This window comes from Haemorhous mexicanus, chromosome 11, assembly GCF_027477595.1.
Source record: "Haemorhous mexicanus isolate bHaeMex1 chromosome 11, bHaeMex1.pri, whole genome shotgun sequence".
Lineage (NCBI taxonomy): Eukaryota > Metazoa > Chordata > Aves > Passeriformes > Fringillidae > Haemorhous > Haemorhous mexicanus.
The window spans coordinates 23,379,971-23,407,194 of record NC_082351.1 but is presented as its reverse complement, the minus strand read 5'-3'; the positions used below and the strand labels follow the sequence as shown (position 1 = coordinate 23,407,194).

Below are 27,224 nucleotides of genomic sequence, written 5' to 3'. Positions count from 1 at the left end.
CGGTGTCCCCAACCAAAGGGGACACAAGAAGGGAGCACTGTTCGTTGTCCCCTGATCCCTGGGGTGGGGCTGGGCTGTTCCAGTCCAGCTGACCCCCAAACACTGCCACAGCCCCAACCCAGCTGGCACAGAGCACAACCAGGAGCCCTCAGATCTGCTGCTCACCTTCCCTGCACACCTGCAAAACACCTCAAGAATTATTTTTGTGGTTCCTTATGGATCTCAATAAAACCCCAAACCTGATAACGTTGCAATCATATCTAATAATTCATCTATATATGTATTTATTTTTTAATATATTTTATCTGTGCCCTGCGTTTAATTTTGCCCCCAAATGCTCTTAGGGGATTTGCACAGCTATTTTAATAATCCGAATTTTAAATTCACTGAAATGCATTTATGCACCTTTAGACTGAACTCGTTCAGGCATTTACACCACAGTAATGAATTGTAGGACAGCACTGTAGACACAGACAGAAATTCTTTCCTTCTGTAGAGTTTATATTTCTAAATTCAATCGTGGGGTTCATTGGCGTGCAAAGAGTCCAGGGATCTTTGTTAAACAACGACATTTAAGGATAAATGTTTGAGAAGATGCACATTGAGAAAGTCTCTCCTATTTGAATGTCAGGAAATTAGAAATATTCTAATGAATTCCACTTTTTCACATCTTTCATCAAAGCCTTTGTAAAAAAGGTCACTATCTTCACTTGTTATTTTAAAAAGCCTCCTGCAATTTGCCTTCCTGCCATAATTAGAGGGAAAGTTCCCACAGCACCATACCACGACAATCCAGGGGGACTCTTCTTCCTCCTGATTGTCAACAAATTTCAGCATCCGAAGGCAGAAATGATGAATTTCAGAGGCATAATGAGGCCGATGGTCACAGTCAACATTACATAAAGTATTTGCATTTGGTGCTTTCTCTGAACTGGGAGCTCCCTGAAGTCTGACAGCCTGAATATGCTGAGATGAATTATTATTGTATTGACATTTTCAAACTACTCCTCTCCTTTTTTATTTTTTTTCCCCTTTAGACAAAAGTGTTTGAAACCCCTTTGCTGGATCTGACCCACATCTCAAAGAGGTTCCTCTCCTTGCTGTGCTGGCTCCCAGCTGCAGGAGCTCGCTCTCAGCTGGGTTTTCATCTCCTCATTGCTCATGCAGGTTCCATCCCAGCCCCACAATCGGGAGCTGCTGCATCCCGGGGATCTTTGATGGCTCCAGGTATCAGAATAACGAGCAGCAGCCTGTCCCCCCCAGGGCAGAGCCTGCCCTGCTGGGAATGCCTCAGTCCCCCCCAGATGGGAGATTTGGTGCTTACTAGGAACAAAATCACCTCCAGCCCTGCTGGCAGCAGCTCAGAGCAGCTGTGGTGCCCCTGGATCCCTGGCAGTGCCCAGGCCAGGCTGGAGCACCTGGGACAGGGGGAGGTGTCCCTGCCATAGCAAGGGTGGCACTGGGTGGGCTCTGAGGTCCCTCCCAGGCCATTCCATGGTTCTGAGGTCTCCTTCCCTGTCACTTCCAAAAGGCTCCAGCCCTGCTGGGCTCCTGGAGCAGCACTGGGAGGCCTCGTGGAGGGTTTCTTGTGATTACCAAGAAATCAGGCCCTGAAAAATAACTCCCAGACAATCCATCTGCATTTAAAAGTCAAGTTCAATCTTCCCTTATTACAGCTGCAAAACCCCTCGCTATCTAATTCAGATAAAGTAACAAAGCTGCACTTCCAATGATTGGAACTAAATGCAGTTAACCTTAAAAAGTCACTTTTACAAACAGAGCAGATTTATCTGGATTTAAATTTTAGTTCTTGTGCAAAGGCTTGAGAACAGGTTCCTCCCCATTATTCAATTTAACAATAATAATAAAAACCTCCATGACAACTATTACAAAGAGACTGTGATAAAGCCTGAAACCTTTTTGATAATGAAACATACAATTTCCCTGGTTGAAGCATAATTCCCCAGGGAACATTTTAGAAAAGATACAGAAGAACTCTCGTGTCCCAGTTGTTCATGTACAGAACCACACGTGAGAACAGCACATGGGGAAAAGAAAATCAACTCTGAGAAAAGCTTGAAAAGAAATCAAGGGCAGGAGAGAGGAGAAACTTAACTGCAGTGTCTCATTAGGGCAATTAGAGTCATTAACATGGGAGAAGCAGGAAGGGTTCCCAGGCTGGGTTTCAGCCCAGGGGACATGCAGTGCCACCTGGGCCCTTCTGGGGTGCAGATCCCTCTCCAGAGCTGGCCCTGCTGCAGCCCTGGGCCCTCAGCACTCCCTGCCTCTCACTTCTCAAAGTGCCAAAATGAATGGAAATTTAAAAATTGCCTATAAAATAAATGGGTCACGAGCTTAGGTTCTTCCTGGGCTGGAGGAGGGCATGGGAAATGTCCTGAGCATCTCAGAGCACACTGTACTGCTGTAGCCACTGCATCTGTGTGACTCTTCATAGCCCAGCTCCTGCAGCCAGGAGTTACCACGAGAACCTCCACTCTCATTAAAATAGCTCAACCACGGGGTTGTGTTTTGGGGTTTGAGGCAGGTCTGTGTCTGAGAGGTTTTAAGACATTTGTATTTTTAAGTTTTTTTTTCTATCGGGACAGGGGATTTTTTACAAAAAATGCCAGTTCATGAAGGCCAAAGGGTGTGAGCACATCTTGAACCAAGCACATGGTGCTGCTCCTCTCTCTGTTTGTGGCTTTTGGCTGCTGTCTCCCAGGACCTCAGAGGTGCTGCTGGTCACAGGCAGCAGCCAGGCTGTGATCTCTAAGCCCCAGAATCATGTTCCTGTCAGCAAGGTGTGAATTTAAAATCCCATTTGGAGAGGCAGAATGATAAAGTGCAAAGTGGGGGAAAGCCAGCTCATTAAGCTGACAAATCCATGGTAACAGAAGGACAAACCAATAATAGCAGGATGGATTTCTCTGCTCTGGGGTCCATCCCAGCAATGCCCAAAATCCCTGGGCTGGGGCTGGCTCAGCAGCTGAAGCTGTGAGCTGGGCCTGAGAGGCTCCAGCAGAAGGCTTTGTGGAGCTGCAGAGCAGAGCAGGGCTGGGCTCTCCTGCTGCCCAGGGGATCAGTTTGCCAGGCATTAAAGATCTCATGGATCCCTCTGTGCTGCAGGGAAAGCTCTGATCCTCGGGCAGGGCTGACTTCTCACAGCTCTGCTCAGCTCTTTGGGTCCTGCCTGGGCCAGCCCCAGCACAGGCTCTGTTCTGCTAGGCACAAACCAGATTTCACCTCCAGCATTCCCAGGTCCCCCTCCCTCGATGGTAACGTGCACCTGAGCAATCCCAACAGCACCTGAGTGCCCAGATCCGGGGCACTGGGTGGGACTGGCACCCAGCAGTGCTGGCAGCCAGAGGCCAGCCCCTGGGACAAGTGACAGCATCCCTTCTGCACCAGGAGACTCCTCACAGCCCTGCCAGGAGCCCAGCAGAGCCTCCCTTGCCAAAGCTCTGGCAGGAAACGTGGGCTGGCTCTTTCCAGGCAGGTTTTGTGTCTGTCCCTGAAAGGACACGAGCCAAACCCCACGGAAAGGGCCCTGCCACTGTGCTGGCAACTCTACTCCAGGCAAAACCCAGCTCTTCATGCACTGTCCTGCAATCATCTGGGTACTTTCACTGTTAAATGGGCAGGGAGAAGCCCTGGCTGAGGTCAAACCCTTCCTGGTCATCTCTCCAAAGACAAATCCGTAGCACAGTCCTCACTGGAAGGATTTCTACATCCCACACAGACTCTGCTGAGTTACACACCCATTCCTGTGACAGGCTGCATTTTATAGATCAAAAAGCCCCAAACAATGTCTCCCAAATATATCTGTTATATCTGTGATGCCTGAAACGAGGATGAGCAGCATGGCTTTAAAATCAAACGGGAAGGGCTTTGTGGGTTTGGCATCTGCCAAAGGATTCGGGTTCAATAGCACAGACACCACTCTGCCAACTGTTAAGGAAAACAGATTCCAGTTGTACCACATTTTGCTTGATTTATATGAGCACTGGGAGAAAGATGAAGGGGAAAAAATAACCTGCAAAGCAAAAAAAAAATATTTTTACCTTGTTTTTCTGTTCTGCCCGTGAACCTGCCAAGTTTGAGGCTGCAGGAGCTCCCCCACAGCTGAGCACAGGCACAGCAGACCCTGCTCCTGTGGATCTGCCACACATCCCTGGGCTGTCCCTGAGCACCAGCAGGGTCCCTGGGGCTGCTGGGGCTCATTTGGGACCAGAGTGGGATAAAAATCAGCTAAAAATTCCATCTCTGCCTCCCTGGGCTCACACCAAGCACTCACCTGCTGCAGGCAGGAGTCAGGTCATGCACTGCTTTCTAGAATCAGGGCTTGCCTAACCCAGGCCTGCCAGATTTCCTGGGTTTTGCAATGTAAAGCAGCTCCCAGAGCAGCCCTGGGTTTCCATTGCTCCCCATCAGCCCCAGGAGAAGCAGCTCCCAGCCCAGCACCAGCAGCCCCCCATGCACCCAGACAAGCCTGGGGAAGTTCTCAGTCCAAATTAGGAACAAAAATAGCTTTGCTAGAGGGGCCAGGAGGGAGCAGTCCCTGTGCTCCCCCCTGCAGCTCACAGCCCTCCATCCCCAGCACAGCCTGAGCCCATTAGGGCCAATTCCACCTCTCCAGGGCTGCCTCTCCCTGCCAGGCCATTTGCTCCCTGCTTTCTATTTTTAAATTGCTCCAGCTCCTGAGAGTGTTTTGTTCAGTGCAGTGACAGGCTGTCACTTCCCCGAACATGGCCCTTCCCTGTGCTCAGCATGGCAGGGAATTCACCCAGCACTTGGACACTTCCCTGCCAGGCTCCATGCAGGGCAGGAGGGAGCTCTGCAGGGCAGCCACTGGCTCCTGGGCACAGCATCCTGGAATGGGCTGGGCTGGGAGGGACCCTAAATCCCCCCCAGTGCCACCCCTGCCATGGCAGGCACACCTCCCACTGCCCCAGGTGCTCCAGCCCCAGGGTCCAGCCTGGCCTTGGGCACTGCCAGGGATCCAGGGCAGCCCCAGCTGCTCTGGGAAGAGGGAGAAGCACACACAGCACTCGTGTTCACTGCTGAAAATTCACTGAGAGAAAGCAGCAAAGGCAAACAGAGCAGTGTTTACCAATCCAGCCTGGCCTGCAGTCTGTCCATCCCTGCTGCACAGTGCCAAGAGCAGCCAGCCTGCCCCAGCAGAGTGCAGTGAACTGCACAACTGCTGCTGGACTGGGGCAGGGATGGGACCTCTCAGCTGCTCTTGCAGCCTGGGATGGGACCTGTCAGCTCCTGCAGTCTGGGATGGAACCTGTCAGCTGCTCCTGCAGCCTGGGATGGAACCTGTCAGCTCCTGCAGCCTGGGATGGAACCTCTCAGCTCCTGCAGCCTGGGATGGGACCTGTCAGCTCCTGCAGTCTGGGATGGAACCTCTCAGCTCCTGCAGCCTGGGATGGAACCTGTCAGCTCCTGCAGTCTGGGATGGAACCTCTCAGCTCCTGCAGCCTGGGATGGGACCTGTCAGCTCCTGCAGCCTGGGATGGAACCTCTCAGCTGCTCCTGCAGCCTGGGATGGAACCTCTCAGCTGCTCCTGCAGCCTGGGATGGAACCTCTCAGCTGCTCCTGCAGCCTGGGATGGAACCTGTCAGCTCCTGCAGCCTGGGATGGAACCTCTCAGCTCCTGCAGCCTGGGATGGAACCTCTCAGCTGCTCCTGCAGCCTGGGATGGAACCTCTCAGCTCCTGCAGCCTGGGATGGAACCTGTCAGCTGCTCCTGCAGCCTGGGATGGAACCTCTCAGCTCCTGCAGCCTGGGATGGAACCTCTCAGCTGCTCCTGCAGCCTGGGATGGAACCTCTCAGCTCCTGCAGCCTGGGATGGAACCTCTCAGCTGCTCCTGCAGTCCATCCTTGCCATGTTGGGGGTCAGAGGAGCCCCAGATCCACTGCCAAGGCTGCACTTCCCCCTGGAGGTCTCTTCCAGCCTTCCTGGTTCCATCATTCCCAGGAACAGCCCCAGTGCTGGGCAGGGTCCAGGGCCAGCTCAGCTCCTGGCTCCAGCAGAGGTCACTCCCAGAACCACCCCTGGCTGCCTCCATGGCCACGTCTGTCGGAGCAGAGCCATGGGAGGCACGGCTGAGGAGGCACCTCCAGCCTCCCCTGCCAGCTGGAGCAGCACAGGCTGGGCTGGGCACGAGCAGGACATTTTCCAGATGAGCTCTCAGCCCCATTCCTCAGTGCTTCTGTGCTCACAGTCATTTCATTCTCTTCTGAAATGCAAGGAGATTCTTCCTGAGAAAATAAGCACGGGGTGGGAGGCATTTTTTAACAACAATTCGATTCCCCAGCAAAATACATTTTTCACAGGTGGGAAAAATTGTATTTGGGATTTATTTCATTTCTTCATGGATTTAATGCTCTTCACAGTTTATCACATCACTGAAATATTCCTGAAGAAGGAAAGTGGCTTTTCCAGGGACTCCATGACCTCTGCTGTGCTCCTGTTTCACACTGAGCTGTTGGGGATCCTGGTGGGTTATAGAAGGACTTGTGCAGCTGCCCTGGATCCTCCATGGGGCTGGAAGAAGCCAGGCCATTGCTCACTTCCACATTTCCAGTTTAGCTAAACAGGAGCCAACGAGCTGCCACTCCCTCAGGGCTGCTGCCACCCTGGGCACTGCAGGCAGATTGAAAATTCATCTTTTTCTATCAGCTTCCAAATTCCTGTGATGGCCAAAATCCCTTAGCTGGGACACCAACATTCTGCTGCAGGAGATGAAACAGGCAAGGAGCTCCCAGTGCAGAGAATCCCAGGGTGCCTCAGGCTGCACAGCCCTCCCAGCCCAGGGGGTGCCAGCTGTGCCCCATCCCCACCTTGTCCCCAGCCCAGAGCTCTGAGTGCCACCTCCAGCCCCTCCTGGGACACTCCAGGGATGGGCACTCCAAACCTCCCTGGGCAGCCCTTTCCAGTTGTCCATTCCAGTTGTCCAAGGCTGAGAATCAAAACATCTTTTCTTCCTTTGCAAATCCCCCACTGTAGCCATAGCAGACACGTCTCAAAAAGATGATTTCCTTTGTGTCATCATCCATGGAAGGGGTTGGCATGGAAGGGACCTTAAGGATCATCCAGTTACTCAGAGATTTTCTGTACTGCTGTCAGATAGAAAAACTACAAACCCACAAAAAGTCGTTTAATTAATTTTTATTGTCAATATAATTTCTGTGCATTCAAGCCCTGCCACAAAATTACCTGCTTTAAAAATCACTAAACCATCTCTATTAGTGCTGAATTTTATTCCTGCAAAAATAACAACTTCCTGCCAAATCTGAGCTGACAGTTTGTCTTTATTTTTGTAGTTATTCCTGCCATTTTTTATTAAATGGAATTTGGCCTTGATCCTATCCATTAGGACTGGGTTTTGGTGGGATCCACATGGGAAACAACTCCAGGCACTCAGGGCTGTCTCTGCTGGGGAGATGCTCTCTGTGCTCTTGGGAGCTGCCATCGAATCCCAGGGTTCAGTTCCAGCCATTAGATTTACCTGGGTGTTATTATTTCAGCACCAAGCTGTGCCCAGCCAGAGGGGCTTGTAAACCACCAAATCTGTCCCAGGACACCAGGACACCCATGGGGACAAGGGCTCTGCTCTGACACCCAGCAGGGCAGCTCCAGGATCACACCCAGACAGCTCCAGGATCACACCCAGACTGCTCCAGGATCACACCCAGACAGCTCCAGGATCACACCCCCAGACAGCTCCAGGATCACACCCAGACAGCTCCAGGATCACACCCAGACAGCTCCAGGATCACACCCAGACAGCTCCAGGATCACACCCCCAGACAGCTCCAGGATCACACCCAGACTGCTCCAGGATCACACCCAGAGACCTCCAGGATCACAGCTCCAGGATCCCACCCAGACAGCTCCAGGATCCCACCCAGACAGCTCCAGGATCACACCCAGACACCTCCAGCATCACAGCTCCAGGATCACACCCAGACTGCTCCAGGATCACACACCCAGACAGCTCCAGGATCACACCCACACAGCTCCAGGATCACACCCAGACTGCTCCAGGATCACACCCAGACAGCTCCAGGATCACACCCAGACTGCTCCAGGATCACACCCAGACTGCTCCAGGATCACAGCTCCAGGATCACACCCAGACTGCTCCAGGATCACAGCTCCAGGATCACACCCAGACAGCTCCAGGATCACACACCCAGACAGCTCCAGGATCACACCCACACAGCTCCAGGATCACACCCAGACTGCTCCAGGATCACACCCAGACAGCTCCAGGATCACACCCCCAGACAGCTCCAGGATCACACCCAGACAGCTCCAGGATCACACACCCAGACTGCTCCAGGATCACACACCCAGACAGCTCCAGGATCACACACCCAGACAGCTCCAGGATCACACACCCAGACAGCTCCAGGATCACACCCAGACAGCTCCAGGATCACACCCAGACTGCTCCAGGATCACACACCCAGGCAGCTCCAGGATCACATCCAGACAGCTCCAGCATCACACACCCAGGCAGCCCCAGATTCCCCAGCCTGTGAGCTGGCAGCAGCCCAGCAGCCCCAGCAGGACACTGCCCAGGGCTAAGGCAGCATGTCAACTGCCTGGGCTGTGCCCTCCCTGGCCCTGCTGGCACCCCTGGCCATGGCTGCAGGGGCTCTGCTGCTGTGGCAGGAGAGCTGTTCCTGCACAGCATCCCCCTCCAGCAGCCTGTCACCCTGCAGAGCCAACACCAACCTCCCCACGCTCTGCCCTGGTTCCCAGCAGCTTCAGCCTCTCCTCCCTTTCAGCCTCTCCCCACACAGGAGCAGCCAAGCCCCAACACAGCCTGCTGCAGGATTCCTAATCCACATCTTTTCCCTATTTGTCACCCATGATTGATTGCCCTGGGCCCTAATATCATCCTAATGCCAGACAGGCAGGACCAAAAAGCCAAACAGGTGCCAGGGCTCACCTAGAGGTGCCCCATCCTCTGCTCACCCAGCACAGCCCAGCACAGCCCTCTCCTTCCCAGCCCAAGCCCTGAGCAAGACCTTAAAGAAACAGCTCACAATTACAGTGTAAGAATGCACAACAATAATATTTTTGTCTGTCTGTCTATCTACACCAACAAGCACAACCATGCTCAGAGGCATTAAGCAGAACCATCATCAGGATGAAATCTTGTGACCTGTGACTGCTCCAAACCCTCCCCTCCACCCCCACAGCTCAGCCCATCCTTTTCCCAAAACCCAGACCAAAATAGAGCTGCTGGATGTGCCCTGAATGTGCAAGCACTGGACCTGCAGCACCTCGGGCAGCGCAGGGCACTGGGAAGGGGAGGTCTCCAGGCTTCTCCTCGTCCCAGAGTCAATCAGAGGCCAGGCAGCCCAAGTGCCTGGCTGATGCCAGGGCCCAGAGGTGATCTCCAGCCAGGAGCACGTCCCAGGGCTTTGGGAACATTTGCCAAGCTCATTTCGAAGGGCTGGGAAGGGAGGCACCGGCCAGCATCACCCGACAGCTGAGGGAGAAGAGAATGCCCAGCACTCACACAGCATCTTAATGCTCTCCAGATCCCAAATGACACAGCAAAAGTGTCCTCAGCACCACAGCCTCAGCCACAGGGACCTGGGGCTGCCCTCTGAGAGCCAGGGGCACTCTGTGCCCCAGAAGGGGTGGGATCCCTGGGGGAAGCTCAGGTGTTCCCGAGGTGCCCCATCCCACACCTGGCACTGGCTTTGCTGCAAAAGGCTTTGCTCCAAAACACAGCCCATGGAGAGGGACAGCCCTGAGCACCCACTGCACCCCTGAGCTGCCAAAGGATGGGGCACACACAGCCCATGGAGCTGGGCAGCCCTGAGCACCCACTGCACCCCTGAGCTGCCAAAGGATGGGGCACACACAGCCCATGGAGAGGGACAGCCCTGAGCACCCACTGCACCCCCTGAGCTGCCAAAGGATGGGGCACACACAGCCCATGGAGCTGGGCAGCTCTGAGCACCCACTGCACCCCCTGAGCTGCCAAAGGATGGGGCACACACAGCCCATGGAGAGGGACAGCCCTGAGCACCCACTGCACCCCCTAGGCTGCCAAAGGATGGGGCACACACAGCCCATGGAGAGGGACAGCCCTGAGCACCCACTGCACCCCTGAGCTGCCAAAGGATGGGGCACACACAGCCCATGGAGCTGGGCAGCCCTGAGCACCCACTGCACCCCTGAGCTGCCAAAGGATGGGGCACACACAGCCCATGGAGCTGGGCAGCCCTGAGCACCCAGTGCACCCCTGAGCTGCCAAAGGATGGGGCACACACAGCCCATGGAGAGGGACAGCCCTGAGCACCCACTGCACCCCCTGAGCTGCCAAAGGATGGGGCACACACAGCCCATGGAGAGGGACAGCCCTGAGCACCCACTGCACCCCTGAGCTGCCAAAGGATGGGGCACACACAGCCCATGGAGCTGGGCAGCCCTGAGCACCCAGTGCACCCCTGAGCTGCCAAAGGCTGGGGCACACACAGCCCATGGAGAGGGGCAGCCCTGAGCACCCAGTGCACCCCTGAGCTGCCAAAGGATGGGGCACACACAGCCCATGGAGCTGGGCAGCCCTGAGCACCCACCCAGCACCCCCTGAGCTGCCAAAGGCTGGGGCACACACAGCCCATGGAGAGGGACAGCCCTGAGCACCCACTGCACCCCTGAGCTGCCAAAGGATGGGGCACACACAGCCCATGGAGAGGGACAGCCCTGAGCACCCACTGCACCCCCTGAGCTGCCAAAGGATGGGGCACACACAGCCCATGGAGAGGGACAGCCCTGAGCACCCACTGCACCCCTGAGCTGCCAAAGGATGGGGCACACACAGCCCATGGAGCTGGGCAGCCCTGAGCACCCACCCAGCACCCCCTGAGCTGCCAAAGGCTGGGGCACACACAGCCCATGGAGAGGGACAGCCCTGAGCACCCACTGCACCCCCTGAGCTGCCAAAGGATGGGGCACACACAGCCCATGGAGAGGGACAGCCCTGAGCACCCACTGCACCCCCTGAGCTGCCAAAGGATGGGGCACACACAGCCCATGGAGCTGGGCAGCTCTGAGCACCCACTGCACCCCCTGAGCTGCCAAAGGATGGGGCACACACAGCCCATGGTGGCCCCAGGGACACAGGGACACCAAGGAGCTCCTGCCCACCCTGAACTGCCCCAAGAACTGACCCTCTCAGTCTCTGCTCTGGGGCAGCAGCCAGGGCTGGAGAGCTCTGCAGGCTCCCTCCAGCCAGGGGAGCACAGGGGACTGCCCAGGAGGGAGCTGTGGCCTCAGGTGGGACAGGGCCACCACCTTTTCCTGGCCTGTGGTCCAGGCCAGGAGCAGGAGCAGGAGCAGGCTTTATTGCCATTAGAGTGGTGGTGGCTCAGAACAACTGCACTGCCTTCAGCAGAAGGGCTTGGGAGGAGCTGGTGAATCACCAGGAAGGAGCAAAGCTCTGAAATCCTTGTTCTCCTTTAGCTCTCTCTGCCTGGGTACCCTCTCAGCACACTAATGGCCTGGCTTTATTGGATTCCATGCTCTCCAAACAGCCTTCATTACATGCTTGGTATCTCCCAATATTATGATAAAATTCATCATGGTCCAGTGTCTGGGACAGTCAGCATTGTCACTCATTGAGATTAATCTGAATACCACTATAAATAGAAATAACAACATCTGATCTTCTGAAGCAGAGTGTTGTGCTGGATGGCTTTAGTGCCTCCAAGCAAAACTCATTTAATAGAATAAAATATGGAAGAGAGTACGTGTAGTTTTGTAGTATTACTGTTATGAGATTCCAAAGCAGATCAATAATTCTTATATAAAAATTAATGCCTTGAAATGATCCCTCCATTTGTCATTCCAGAGAGGTCACCTTATTTTGTTTCAAGGAGTAAATTGGGAATTGCACAAGTGAACTTGCTGGAAATCTGCTCTCCCTGTCCCTGCACCCCTTGTGCCAGTCCCAATTATCCCTGAATCCTGTGCCCACTGTCCCTCCCTGCCCCTCTCCATGGATGAGCATCCCTCTCCTGGCAGAACCACTCTCCTTCCAAATGACCCTTTCCAGTCCCTCCTGCCTCAAGAGAGACACTTGAAAACAGATTAAGAGCCAAGATTATTGCTCAAATTGAATTCTGCCTTGTCGAGAAAATGAATTTTACCTCCAAAACACAGCGTTCCAGAAAAACACCTTCACAGCACCTCCAGCCTCATTAGTGACTCCCCATGTGGAATTCCTGAAGGGAGGATTTTCCTGGCCTTTTATTTATCCAGGAAAAATCAGATCCCACATCTCTGGAGCAGCCTCACAGCTGAGGCACAGCCCTGCATGGCTCAGGGTGCTGACACACATCAGGGCCTCACTACCAACAAGGACAAATACTGAGAGGCTGCTGAAATGAAAGCTCATTAAAGAACACAAACCCCCCTTTTTTTGAGTGGAGGCAAAGAATTGAAGGTTGCTGTTTCTTATTTTCAGCTTTTTGCTGCATTCTCTGTGAGAGAAACTGAAAAATGTGGAGTTTCCTGAAATATCTTCTCTAAAATGAATCATTACTCCATTGCCTAAAAAGTATTGTCCTGTTTGAAGTGAGGAGAGGAAAATGCAACCATCAGGTCGGGAGTTCCCAATAAATTAGCATCCAGGGAAAACCACTGCTGAAACGTGGGAGTTTTCCTGTGAGAGCCCAGGTACATTCCAGCAAGGAAACCTCCCCAGCAGCTCCTCAGGACAAGGTCAGCAGGAGGGGCTCACAGGTGGACTGGGAATGGAAATTATCTCCCATGGAACAGGATCCCACATTCCTGCAAGAAACTTGAACTACGAGATGAGGAGCAGCCTGTTTGCAGACATCTTCCTGGGAATTGCAGGGGGCTTCCAGAAGCTGATCAGCTCAGCAGTGGGGGATCCATCAAACACTCCCAAGGGATCTGATGGAACCGTGGGATCACACATGGTTCTGGACATTGTCACACAGCCCTGCCCTTCCTGCCTGTGCCCGAGGAGCACTCCCAGCAGGAGCTGGCTCCAGAGCTCCCCTCACTCCCTGGAGCACTGAACCCCAGCCCATCCCCATCCCATCCCACCCCATCCCAATCCCATCCCAATCCCCAGCAACCCCAGCCCAACAGCCTCCCCCAGAGAGCCTGGCAAAAGCGTGTGCATTTGCAAGAAAAGAGCAGCATCCAACTCAGGGCTGCACTTTTAAGCTCCCTTCCTTTCCAAATAATCTCATTTTTGTGATTACTGTGTCTGGAGCAGAAGGCAGGACTGCAACTGTCATCTTCCTCCTTCGGCAGGAAGGAAAGGCAGCCAACACCCCCAGGGAGATCAGGGATGTTCCAATTTCCACTCCCAACCTCCCTGCACTGCCTTAGCCCACTCGGCTGCAAAGTTCCCTGCAGGGGCTCAGGAACAGCCCCCTCTGGGCCACCAGAGCCACCCCTGCTGAAATCCCACAGGGATTTAGACAAGAACTGAATTATTCTTGATTGACTCTTCCAAATTGCACCCACCGAGGACACAAACCTGGAGCAGCAATTTGTTCATTATTAAAGGCTGTCATGAGAAGTCTGTAGGGAGCACAAAAATAAGTCTTGCAGCATTAAAAGAGGAGTCAGGGTGCTGATATTGCCCATACTGCATGGTTCTACTCCCAGAAGATCTGAAGCACCCTGGCCATGGTTTTATCATGGAGTTCTGTTTGTAGGGGAAGCTACGACCCTGCAAAGGAGCAGCATTTTCTCCAAAGCAAAACCAGCAGCCTAAAAGCATCCTGCCCGAACTCCCTGGTGCATTTGGAAGCAGCTTTCCAAATTATTTTGGCGTTATTTTTAGGAGAGATATTTAATTTATGACCGGGCTGCTATTTGCTGGTGTGCACTGATAGAATTGTGCTGGAAAGAAATCCCCGCCTTTGACACACTTGAATGTTGGTGCAGGGCCATCTGCACACTCCAGCAGCACAAGGCTGGTCCCTCCAGAGCATCACCCAGGGCTGCAGCTGAGGCTGGTCCCTCCAGAGCCTCACCCAGGGCTGCAGCCCAAGGCTGGTCCCCCCAGAGCATCACCCAGGGCTGCAGCCCAAGGATGGTCCCTCCAGAGCATCACCCAGGGCTGCAGACGAGGCTGGTCCCCCCAGAGCCTCACCCAGGGCTGCAGCCCGAGGCTGGTCCCCCCAGAGCATCACCCAGGGCTGCAGCCGAGGCTGGTCCCTCCAGAGCCTCACCCAGGGCTGCAGCCCAAGGCTGGTCCCTCCAGATCATCACCCAGGGCTGCAGCCCGAGGCTGGTCCCTCCAGAGCATCACCCAGGGCTGCAGCCCGAGGTTGGTCCCTCCAGAGCATCACCCAGGGCTGCAGCCCGAGGTTGGTCCCCCCAGAGCATCACCCAGGGCTGCAGCCCAAGGCTGGTCCCTCCAGAGCATCACCTAGGGCTGCAGCATGGGCAGGCCCTGGCTGGGCACACCTGCCCTGCTCCCCAGCCCTTCCCAGCAGGCTGGGGTGGGACACAGCCCCAGATGCACTCACAGAGGGCTGTGGCACTGTCACTCCTCCTGAGGGATGGGGTGAAGGTAAAGAACAGAGATGGAAAAGAACCCAGCCCAAGGCACCTCCTGCCTCAACCCCTTCCTGGGGAAGCTGTGGCCAAGCTGGAGGAGCTCCTGTGCACTCAGACATCCAGCCCTGCCCTGGGTGGGCTCTGCCCTGCTCTCACCAGCCACTGCTGATGCTCCTCAGCCACGATTTTAACCCAAGGACCTCCAGCAGGTCCCACCGAGCCCTGGGCAGGGGCAGCCTCCCCTCCCTCAGACCCTGAGCTTGCACTGGGCACTTCCATCCCTCCTCAGCTCCCTCTGCAGCCCTGCTGGAGGGGGCCTGACGAGGCATCCTGCCCCTCTGGCAATTCCTGTGCCCACCCACACGTCCTGTGGGACCCAGCAGGAGCAGTGAGCAGCCCCAGGTCTCAGCCTGGCTCCATCAGCACCACCCCTTCAGCTGGAACGAGGAGAGGCAGGGCTCCAGCAGCACTCTGTGCCTGCCCCACACCCCCGGAGGAACCTCCCACCCCAGCTCTTCCCAGGCTCCTTTATCCAAGGAACATCTCAGGGCTGAGTGAGGGGCGAGGTGCAGAGGCAGGGGAGGGGCTCTGATCACACAGCAAACCCCAGTGCACGGAGATCCCCCCATCGTTTTCCACCCCGGGAAAGCTCCCACCGAGCCTGCAGCAGTCACTGCAGGGGTGAATTGCAGCCCGAGGAGCCCTGGCTCTCCCTGCTGCTGCACCTGTTGGCTTGGCTGAGGCTGCTCGCAGCCCCTGCGCCGGGAGGGAGCTGCAGGCACAGCTAGCACAGCCTCCCATGCAGAGAGGAAGATGAAGAGCCTGCACGGACCTGGCCCCTCCTGGGGAGAAGCGCCTGAAGCACCAGGAGCTGCCTGAGGAGGCCCTGCTGTGCTCTGGATGGGTTATGTATTTGTAGATGTACAGATTTACACCCATTGCTCCCTGCATCAAGGCACGGCACAAACACTTCTCTTCAGAGATATTGTCAGAGAAGCAGAAACTCCATTAAGATTTCTTTGCAGGGGCCTCCACAGTGCTTTCACCTACCAGATGTGAGGGAAAAGCCAGTTTGGGCATGCAAGTAAACGTTCAAAAGCCATCCACCCTCCCCTCACCCACTGCCCCAGGCAGCAAAACCCACAGTGACCCCTGGGAAAGAAGCTGGCTGCCACACTCAGGAATTTCAGAGAGTTCTGAGGTTAACAAGATTTTTTGTGACTGGTACTTGGTTTTCTTCTTTCCACTAACTTAGAGCTTCTCATCCACCCACACACAATGACACTTAGCTGTTGAACAGGTTCACTTCTCCTCCTAAAATAGTTATTTTCTATTTCTCTGTGGCTGAACATGTTCTAAATTGTGTTTTGAAGGAGGAGAGGACAACAGGGAACAGTTTTACAGCATGAAAGATCTGCTTCAAGGCGGCTCATCCAAGCTGTAAAATAGATATTCAGTAAAATCCTTCAGTATGGGCCAGTTCCTGCTTTCTGGATGATCTGGTTGAATTGAAATTTTGAACAGATGCTTAGTCACAATACATTAAAATATTTAGTTTATATAAATATCTCTACACGGAGAAACTGTCCAAATACCTCATTTTCTGCAAACTCCACTACACAGCGCATCACAGAGGCTTTGCAGGTACTGTGGCATTACCCTAAAGGCTCCCGGGGCCCCGGTTTCCCTCAGAACTGGATCTCGGCAGGGAGTGCCCGGGACTGGCAGCGGGATGAGAACTGGAGCGGCAGAGCTGCCTCCTCCACCCCGCTGGCTGCCGGCAGCCGCTGAACCCGGCCCGGAGCTCCCCGCGAGCGGCTCGGGTGGCTCCGGGCTCAGAGGAGCGGGAGCCGCCTGCTCTGCGGGCACGGCCAGGGCACACGAACCGCGGGGCTCAGCGCTGCACCGCAGCCATGCGCCGGGATCTGCCAGGATGGAGGCGAGCGAGGCAAAGACGCGGCTCGGGGGGGTTATAGCAGGGAAATGCCCGGGCACAGCACAGGGCAGCGAGGAGCGAGGGCGGCATCGCCCCGCTCGCCTCGGCCGGAGATGGCACCGGCAGGCAGATGGAGCGGGGAGGCTCGGCGGCTGCTACAGCACCGAGCGGGTTTGCCGTGAAAGCCTCACAAGTTTCCAGCTGGGAAAAGCGGGGGATCTCTCCGCCCGCTGCACAAAAATAAAAAAAAAATCCCTCCACCACCTTCCGCATGCGAAGGCGTAGGACAGGGAGCGGAGAACTCCGCTGCTCACGATGCATCTGGTGGCGCTTCTGTCACTGTCACCGCACCCGCGATCGCTGCCGAGGAGCACCCGGCGCTCGCTGCGGGGCCCGGCGGCTGCAGCGGCGCCCCGAGGGGACATCCCAGCCCCGGGGGGACACCCCCTCATCCCGGGGGGACATCCCAGCCCCGGGGGGACACCCCCTCATCCTGGGGGGACATCCCAGCCCCGGGGGGACACCCCCTCATCCTGGGGGGACATCCCAGCCCCGGGGGGACATCCCAGCCCCGGGGGGGACACCCCCCTCATCCCGGGGGGACATCTCAACCCCGGGGGACACCCCCTCGCCCCGGGGGATCCAACCCCGGCCAGAGCCGGACAGATGGCCTCGCACGGCCCTGGGCCAGGAGATGAGCGGGGGTGACAAGTCTCCGTGCCCGACACCCAGCGAGGCGCGGCGCCGGGGGCGAGACGGGCGCGATCGCAGCGCGAACGGGGGAGAGGCGAGGAGGGGGAGAACGGGCAGCGCTGCAGCGCATCTCCCCCGCACACACACGCACACGCACACACACGGCTCTCTAATCCTCCGGCTCTGCTCATCCCTCGCTCCTCCGGAGCCCCGGAGCCCGAGGCTGAGCCGCCCCCGCTGCCCCCGCTCCGGCCGGCCGGGCTCGGGAGGGAGCCGGGACCCGAGCCGGGCAGGCGCTGGGTGCTGGAGCTGCCCCGCACAGCCCCGGCTCAGCCCGAGGAAGCCCCTCCTGACCCTGTCCCGACCCTGTCCCGACCCCCCGGGACCCCCGGGCCGGGGCGGCCGCGGCCCCGCCAGCCCTGCCCGCACCGCCGGGATTCCGTGCGCGGAGCGGTGCCGGCCGTGCCCCGCGGGGATGCCGAGCGCCCGCATCCATCCCCGCCGAGCCATGGCTCTCTCTAACGCAAACCCAGCGCAACCAGCGCCTCTTCTCTTCCTTTTTTTTTTTTTTTCCTCTTTTCCCTTAGGCATTGCTTCGTGCAAATGGGGCGATAAATCCAGAAAGCGCCACGCACCGTGGAGAAGGGAGAGGGCGGCGGGGAGGGGAAGCAGCTGCTCCGGAGGGAGGCGGATGGAGCACCTGGAGAGGCACAAGGGGAGCCGGGAGCGGCGGAGCCCCGCGGCACGGCCCTACCTGGAACAGCCGGAGGATGTTGGCCACCATAATGGACACGGAACTTCCCGACGCCCCGATCACTCCAACTACTTTCTCCGGCTTGACGAAGACGGGCGGCTCGCCGTTGGTACACCTCACGTCGGAGGTGTCCTTCTGGATGAGCGCCTGGACGAAGGTGAGGGACTGCTCCAGCGCGTAGGTGTCCCGGGAGCAGGTGTCCAGGATGCGGGCGCCCAGCGTGACGTTGGGCAGCAGGTCCGGGTCGCTGTTGATCTGGTCCAGGGCGTAGAGCATCGCCTCCAGCCTGTGGATGCCGTTCTCCTTCTTGATGTCCCCGCAGGGGGAGCTCGGGGGGCCCTTGGCGTGCACGGGGAAGAGGCCGCCCAGGGTGATGTCCCCCTCCAGCCGGATGGAGTGGGGCGCGTACATCTCCTGCCCGCGGGCCGCCTCCCCGAGCAGCAGCTCCAGCAGGCAGCAGGGCAGCTCCAGCAGCGCCAGCAGCCGCAGCACCCTGCCCGGCCGGCCCATGGTGATGCCGCCGCCGCCGCCGCCCCCGGGCGCTGCCCCGCGCTCCCCGGGGGCCGGGCCGGCCGGGATGGGGTGGCCGGGGGAGGGCTGCGGGTCCGGCCGCTGCCGCCCGCCCTGCCCTGCCCTGCCCGCCGCGCTCCGGCACCGGCACTGGGGAGCGCCCCGCGCCGCTGCCGCTTTAAACGGCCGGGGCCGCCCGCCCCCCGCCCGCCCCCCGCCCCGCCCGCCGCCGCTGCGCAGCGCCCGCCGCACCGCCCCGGCCGGCCCCGGGCACGGGCACCGCCGTGGGCACGGCCACGGAGCCCGGCCCTGCCCGCCCTGCCGGGGATGGGGCTGGCGGCTGTGCCGGACCCGCGCTGCGGACGGGGGAACCGGGGGAACGCGGCGGCCCCTCTCCCTGCACCCCGCTCCCTGCTCCCCACACCCCGCTCCCTGCTCCCCGCACCCCGCACCCCGCACCCCACACCTCGCTCCTCACACTCTGCTCCTCGCTCCCCGCACCCCGCTCCCCGCGGCAGGGCTCGGGCAGCGCGGCTCGGGAGCGCCCGCCAAAGGCGCTGCGCGGGGGATGCTCCTCAGCCCCGCCGGAGCAGCGGCAGCAGCCGCAGCAGCATCCTCCGCCTCGCTCTCCCGGCTGGGAACAGAGCACCGCGGGCTCTCCCGCTCGCGGGGCCCGGCAGTGCCGCCGGGGACAGCCAGGGACAGCCGGGGACAGCGGGAGCACCCGGCCAGCCCAGGGCATCCAAAGCATCAATCCGGATTGTGCCATGGGAACGAGATCTCCGCCCGCCGAGGTGGGTACCAATGGAGCGGTGAGGAGGAGGAGGAGGAGTTTGGATGTAACCCCGTACTCCCAAACCCGAAGAAATGCAGCTGAGCTCGTTCTATTTTAAGATCTCCAGACCCATTTTTCTCCTGCACACCCAGATCTCGAGGATGCTGGAACATCCTGGTTTTGTTCCCTTTACTCCAAAACTCTGACACCCAAAGGGACACCACCTGTTGCCATTCCCTCCTGACCAGCACATCCATGCCCTGGCACACTCCCAGTTCCAGCTAATGCAGAATGCATCTCTCACGTGTTCCCACCAGCCCAAGCACATTTTTCGGAGACAACCTTTAATTGCTCCTTCATAAATACCAGACCAGGTGTAGCTGCTGTTCATGCCATGGCCTCTAACACACTCTGGACCAGCAGAACCTGTGTGCAGGAGCCTGCCCAGTCACAGGATCACAGAGTGGTTAGATGGTTTGCATTGGAGGGACCTTAATGATTGTCTCATCCCACCCCTGCCATGGCAGGGACACCTCCCACTGTCCCAGGTGCTCCCAGCCCCAGTGTCCAGCCTGGCCTTGGGCACTGCCAGGAATCCAGGGCAGCCCCAGCTGCTCTGGGCACCTGTGCCAGGGCCTCACCTCCCTCAGATCACCCACACATCTTAGAAAAGTGACTCCCTTTACACTGCCAGCCCCAGAATGGGTGAGGTGGGGTTGGAAGGGATCTGAAGGACCTGAAGGACCACCCAGTTCCTCAGAGATTTTCTGTAGTGCTGTCAGACTCCCAGGGGGGTGGAGCTGAACCAGCCCCATCCCCTTCCCTTGGCCACACATCCAACTCCTCTCATCACTTCACCTTCCCAGTTCTCCCTTGTTCCCATCAGCTCCATCTCCTTTTCCATCTCCACCCAGGGAGAGCTCTTTGGTGCCTATTTACCTCTTGCCTACTTAAAGCTCCTCAGTCAGAATCTTACCTCTGTTTATTAATATTATTACTATTACTATTATTACTATTATTATTATTATTAAATATTCTGACTCTTGTGATTGGAGCCTCAAGTGCTCCAAGTAAATAAATCACTTCTTCTAATAAATCCCATTGTTTTGCTGGAAGTCACCTCATGGGCAAATCTGCAGTTATTAATATATAATCACTTAAATTTCTTCTCAAAGTCACAGAAAACCCATCTGCTCTCCACTTCCTCCTCCTCTTCCTCACACCCTGGTTTCCTAAGGAATCAGTGTCCAGATTCCCCTCCAGGTTCCCAAGGAGCACAGGGCCTGCCACAGCTGATCAAGGCAGCCCCAGGGTCCATCCCAGCCCTGTAGCCCATCTGGGATTAGCAGCAGATGAACCAGAAGGAAAGGACAGAGTTTTACCATATGCAGATATCTTTATTCTCCTCCCGATTTCATTGGTGCAAGCCCTGAAGCATCAAAGATTATTTTAAAGACATTACACAAATTGGTACAGCAATCACTGCTCTGGGTCCTCCTGGTGTCCATAGGAGTGCCCAGTCCCTCTCCCACTCCTGCTGAGTCCTTGGCTGCTGTGCTGACAAGGACCACTGGACATCTCCTCAAAACCCTGTTTGTCACTTTGCAGTTTCCTGCCCTTGAAGCTGAACTCTCCTTCTCCTTGTACCTGAAACCCATCCCCTCTGCTCTGAGCTACCTACACCCAATCTGGCCCTCTCAGACAGGAAACTAAATATAATAACAGCCTGTGCTTCTCTCACTGCTGTGTTTTCCTTGGGAGAAATATCAGCCTCAAGGATCTGAAAGGCCTCTTCCAACCAAGAGATCCTGTCATGCTGTGAATTCCGTGGGCTTGCTGAGCACCTGGGGTGAGGCAGCCTGACTAAAGGCAGCAGAGAGTGTGTCACACCTGTGCTGAGCAACATCCCCTGTCCCACTGCACCTAAAGGACCCCTCCCCTCCCTCCAAGCCCACCTCAGAGCCACAGTCAGCATCCAGCACTCAGCATTCAGCACACACAGCCACAGTCAGCATCCAGCACTCACAGCCACACTCACATCCAGCACTCACAGCTACACTCAGAGCCACACTCAGAGCATTCCACACTCAGAGCATCCAGCACTCACAGCTACACTCAGAGCATCCAGCACTCACAGCCACACTCAGCATTCAGCACTCACATCCAGCACTCACAGCCACACTCAGAGCATTCCACACTCAGAGGCACACTCAGAGCATCCAGCACTCACATCCAGCACTCACAGCCACACTCACGTCCAGCACTCACATCCAGCACTCACAGCCACACTCACGTCCAGCACTCACAGCCACACTCACATCCAGCACTCACAGCCACACTCACATCCAGCACTCACGTCCAGCACTCACATCCAGCACTCACAGCCACACTCACGTCCAGCACTCACAGTCACACTCAGCAGCTCCTGAGCAGAACTGATTCATGGCCATTCCCCCTCTCAGAGCCACGAGTGTTTCCCTGTAGGCTCGATCCCAGGAAAGCTGCAGGCAATCCTGAAGGGCTCAGGAGGGTGCTGGTGCAGGAGAGCAGCCCTTTGTGTCCTTAATGGGGCCCTGACAGGAGCAGATGGAAATGGGGGAAGTCATTGCAGCGAGAGTTTGTGTTTCACTTCACTGGGAGTCACTCGTGTGCCCAGCCCAGCTCCCAGCACAACTCTGAGCTCCCAGACCCTGAACACATCCTGCACCTTCAGCCTTGGGAGCTCTGCCCTCATCCCTGCACAGGCTGGGAGCCCTGGGGTGAGAGTGGAGCAATTCTGCTTTTCTCACCAGAGAGAGACACACAAGGGAGCTCAGCCCTGGGGTCTGACGCACTGCTGCCCCTCCAGGTGTGCCCAGCACCCAGAGGGTCCCACCTGTGTCTGCCCCCGCAGCACCCTCCCATTCCTGAGCCTTTGCAGTGCTGGGGACACACTCCATCTCCCCTTGGGGAGGTTTGCTCCACCAAAAAATCCCCAAAAACACAGAACAAACCAAAAATTCCCCAGAAAGATAAACCAAACCCAACAAACAAACCCAACCCAAGCCTGATCTTTTTAGCAAGAGAATTTGTTTAGAAGTAAACACTGGTTAAACACATCCAAGAGAATATTCAAAACCATTTCTTAATTTGCCTGTCAAATTTAAGACTCAGCCAAATTTCTCCTGGATAAGCAAAGACTTTGCCAGACAGGAAGGAGCTCATCGCTGGCACCCTCCAGGGCGTGGTGTGATCTCCATCTCAGGAGGATCCACTGTCAGAGCTGCTGTAGAATTAAACATTGCCTTTTTCTGGGCAGCTGGCAGAGCAGACACTAAATCCCATCACAGTCAAGCAGTGGAAGCAGCCTAAAGAGTGATGGACCAGCAGGAAGGAGGAATAAAACAATCCTTCAAATATTGGTGATGTGGCAGAGGCTGCCACGCAGGCAGAGGTCAGCCTGGACAACTGTAATGGACGTGGTACAAGCAATTAATTTGTTGGGTGAAGTCAGGCTCGGGAAAGCAGCCAGAGCTCCTGCTTATCTGCTGCTCAGAAAATAATGGATTTCTGGAGCAGAGGCCAGTGAAAAGCTCAGATCCTTAACTCGGGGCTTTGTTGCTGCTGTTTACAAAGAGAAGGTGTCAGTGAGGCTCTGGTTTCCAGGGAGGACAGGGGACAGCAATTTCTCCTCCAGGATATGGTCGCTTAGATACCTCCCAGATCCTTATTTATGTAAGGGAAACATTACTTTTACAATTGCAGCTTATTGAATGATAAAATATTAAAATATATTAAAATTATAAATAGATGGTAATTTGTAAAATACATGAAGTTATTAAATCTACAAGACATTATGGATTGTTTCCAGGACAAAACTGCAATGGACACGTTGTGCTAGACGAAGTCTCTGGGCCTGATCTCTGCTGAGCACTGGTGTGACCCTGTGGAAAAGCAGAGCAGCTCTGAGAGCCACTCTCAGCCATCCCGAGGGGAGAGCAGTCCCTTCCTTGGGTGCTCTCAGAGGCCCTCAGCATCACACACAGAGTTATTTCCCATCTGAAAATAACCCACCTCCCAGGTGCCCCGTGCCTCCTGTGCCCTGGCTGGAGGAGGAGGAGGAGGAGGAGGAGGAGGAGGAGCTGAGGCCAAGCTGGTGACATCCAGTCTGGACCTGGCAGTGCCAGGCTCACCACGGGGCTGGAGATCTGAGGGTGGATCTCAGTTGTGCAGCACGTGGTTAAAGAGTCCTGGAGCAGGGATCAGGTGCCACCATTCCCAGCCAGGGAAGGAGCAGAAGGGCAGGGGAGGAAGGCCCTGCACTCCCCAGGAGCTTTTGGGTGCCCTCACAGCAATGCCCCTTTCAGAGCAGGAGCTGGGGTCACTGTGCCTCGGGGACAGGAGGCTCTGGCTGTTCCCAGAGCCCAGGGGAAGCTCCCAGCCTGCAGCCCCATCCAGCCCTGAAACCATGCAGGCCTTCCAGAGGAATGGATCAATCAATTTCACAGGAGACACCTTCCAAGCACTCCTTGGAGATCACAAATCTTGTGAGCAGGCAGCTCTATTAGATGGGCACTTCAGCCAAATCATTAAACTGGCTGCCACTCACAGGGAACAATAACTTCTCCTTTCCAAACACTTATTATTCTCTGTAACTTATTTACTAAGAATATTTTGATTCGCTTAATGCCTGGAACATCTTCCTGCACTGCTGAATTAGAAATGATGGAATTGCACATTCAGGGTAATTAAATAAGACAGCTTTCTCCAAATAATAATAGTGTTGTAATGTCAGACAATAAAGGGACCCAGCCAGCTCAGGCAGGTCTCCTCCTCCCCTTCTGGCTGTGCTGCCTGGACTCTTCCAAGGGACAAAGTGGCATTAAAGCTGATGGAATCACTCAGGATGCTCTTGAGAGGCTTTTCCCTCCCTGCCATCAGCACCCCTTTTTCTGTCCTTTACAGCTTCGCCAAATTTTAAGCAAAACACTTTAAAAATACTTGATAGATTTTTTTTGTCCCCAGAGAATGCTGGCAGAAAATGCTTTATATATTTCTGAATTTCTGAAAAATACCTTTAAGCAGTGACATCTGTCCCAGCCCCTGGTTAGGGCATGGCACTTGGTCCCCTTCAGGGGAGGTGGACACACCACTCACCCTTGTGAAACTTGGGGCATGCTGCTCCTGCCAGCCCCTGAAACTGCCCCAACACCTCCCTGGCAGGCAGCACCCACGGTGACACAGCCCAGCAGTGCCAGCACCCACCCTGCAGAGCCCAGCAGTGCCAGCACCCACGGTGACACAGCCCAGCAGTGCCAGCACCCATCCTGCAGAGCCCAGCAGTGCCAGCACCCACGGTGACACAGCCCAGCAGTGCCAGCACCCACCCTGACACAGCCCAGCACCCACCCTGCAGAGCCCAGCACCCACGGTGACACAGCCCAGCAGTGCCAGCACCCACCCTGCAGAGCCCAGCACCCACCCTGACACAGCCCAGCAGTGCCAGCACCCACCCTGACACAGCCCAGCAGTGCCAGCACCCACCCTGACACAGCCCAGCACCCACCCTGCAGAGCCCAGCACCCACGGTGACACAGCCCAGCAGTGCCAGCACCCACCCTGCAAATCCTGCAAATGAGTCCCTGGTATTCTGCCATTGCCCAGAAGTTAATTACTGTTAATGACTCTGGTTTTGGTAGCAGGGTGCTCCCAGCAGCACAGGGTTCTCTGAGGGATGACTTTGCCTCTATCTAGTGCAGGTCAGAAGGGCCCTGTCTGGAATCTGCCCCCACAGTGTGTGAGCCCAGGGCTGGTTTCACAGCAGCAGGAAAAGCCTGGACAGGGACCCCAGAGCCCCGAGGTGGTTTGGGCTGGAAGGGCCCTCAGAGACCACCCAGTCCCAGCCCTGTGCCATGGCAGGGACACCTTCCAGAAGCACAGATTTTCACACTCACACCTTCCTGGCTGTCCAATGAGTCCTTTTGGGAATTTGATGATTTTTGTTGAACTGAGAGAGGTCACTTTAGCAGAGAAAGGAAACATCCTGGGAACTTGATGGATTTTGTTGTTTGCTGTAACAGAGTTACAGAAAACTCCAGTTGCTGTGTTTAGGCACCAAACTCTTCCCCTCCTGGGCCAGCCCAGCCCACTTAGCCCAAGCACTGAACACTGGCTGCTGCTCCCAGGAGCAGAGATCCCAGGGCAGCCCCCAGCCAGGAGGGTGCTGTGGCACCCAGTCCCATCACAGCTGGCACCCTGCTAATTAGCCCTGACAAATCCTGATAATGAATCATTGAGAATATGAGTTAAGCATGAAATAAAGCAAACAGCAAGGATCTTATGTAATTCTTCCTCCTTCAATGGCTGCAGGAATTGAGTCATGAGATTGTTTTGGAACATTTTATGACACAAGTCAGGAGAGCTCTTTGTAAATGAAGTTTTAACTTTTTTCTTTAAGGGCCCTTCATGGCTGTGCACATTTTGTACAAGTGGAGATCTTTCCCTCATCTCTTTTATTTACTCCCTTAATGCCCTTCCTCATTCATTTTGTAGCAAGCCTGGTCTGTGCAAGGCTTTGCTCTGTGTGCATCTACAGCAAACTCAGGCAAAGCCATCCACAGCCTGGTGTCCCCAGGCAGTGCTAACAGCTCCTTCCTGCTGCTGTGGGCTCTGGGTGGAGATTTTAACCTTCATTCTCTGCTCTGACACACTGACTATCAGACAGCCCTGCCTCTTCCCCATTTCCTGGTGCTTGACCATGGCTTTCTTTCATGCCCTATCCTACTCCATGAAATGAATTTCCCCTGGCTTCACCTCTCTCAGCACTCACCTGCTGGGCCTCTGGATCCTGGGGTTCATCTCTGGGGGAGCCAGCACTGGGTCCTGCAGAGCCCTGCTGCACCACCCAGCCCAGCCCAGCCAGGACCAGCCCAGCCAGGAGCAGCTCAGCCCATCCCATCCCATCCCATCCCATCCCATCCCATCCCATCCCATCCCATCCCAGCCCATCCCAGCATCTGCTGGGGCCCAGGCACAGCTGGGTCTGTCTTTGGTGGGGTTGTTCCACCCATCCACACCATGCTGGATGTAGAAAAGCCTCTCCAAGGTACTGCCAGGGCTGGCAATGTGGTCTAGAACCACAATGTGGTCTAGAACCACAGGGCTGGGCTCAGGGTCTACCCAGCAGTTTTTGACTCCTCAAGACTCACTGTGTTTTCCACAGAAAAACCAGTTTACAGGGGCTGGGAACGCCTCCATCACCTGTGAGCTGCTCTAACACTGTTTTGTTCCAGATGCCTCGCTACTGTACTGGATGAAATCAGATCCTTCTGAGCCCATTTAGGGCTTTGGGAAAGGCAGGTGTTGAACTTCCTCTCTCAGGAAAGCCTGGGATGGGACCTTTCCAGACTGGTGGCTTGAGCTGCAGTGGAGAAAGGAGCTCCAAACAGCCTGGAGTTACACAGAACAGAATCAAACCTGTCACTGTTTACCCTCTCTGTGGGGAGCAGCAGGCACTGGAGCCTCCAAGGAGCTCCAAAGGGCTGGGCTGGAGGGGAGCTCCAGGGCAGGAATTGTGCCTGGAATGGGTGAAAAGGGAGCTCCAGGGTAGGAATTGTGCTCAGGTAGGTGAGCAGAGGAGCTCCAGGACAGGAATTGTGCCTGGAATGGGTGAAAAGGGAGATCCAGGGTAGGAATTGTGCTCAGGTAGGTGAGCAGGGGAGCTCCAGGGCAGGAATTGTACCTGAAGTAGGTGAGCAGGGGAGCTCCAGGACAGGAATTGTGCCTGGAATGGGTGAAAAGGGAGATCCAGGGTAGGAATTGTGCTCAGGTAGGTGAGCAGAGGAGCTCCAGGGCAGGAATTGTGCTCAGGTAGGTGAGCAGAGGAGCTCCAGGGCAGGAATTGTGCCCAGGTAGGTGAGCAGAGGAGCTCCAGGACAGGAATTGTGCCTGGAATAGGTGAGCAGAGGAGCTCCAGGGCAGGAATTGTACCT

The 27,224-nt window shown here is 56.0% G+C and overlaps 1 protein-coding gene across 4 annotated transcripts in view; it reads right to left on the bottom strand.

Moving 5' to 3' along the window:
• The window catches only part of GRM7 (glutamate metabotropic receptor 7), a 207,159-nt gene extending 188,645 nt beyond the window's left edge, over positions 1 to 18,514 (bottom strand). For 3 of the 4 annotated variants that reach the window (XR_009487913.1, XM_059856863.1, XM_059856866.1), the window contains exon 1: positions 17,970 to 18,480. Coding sequence is in view for 3 of the 4 variants with exons in the window: in XM_059856863.1 (XP_059712846.1) it covers positions 17,970 to 18,479 (510 nt within the window). In the remaining variant the exon portion in view is untranslated. Of the gene's footprint in view, positions 1 to 17,969 lie in introns of all 4 variants that reach the window. The other variant, XM_059856865.1, reaches the window with a different exon arrangement.
• Positions 18,515 to 27,224: the final 8,710 nt, after the last annotated feature.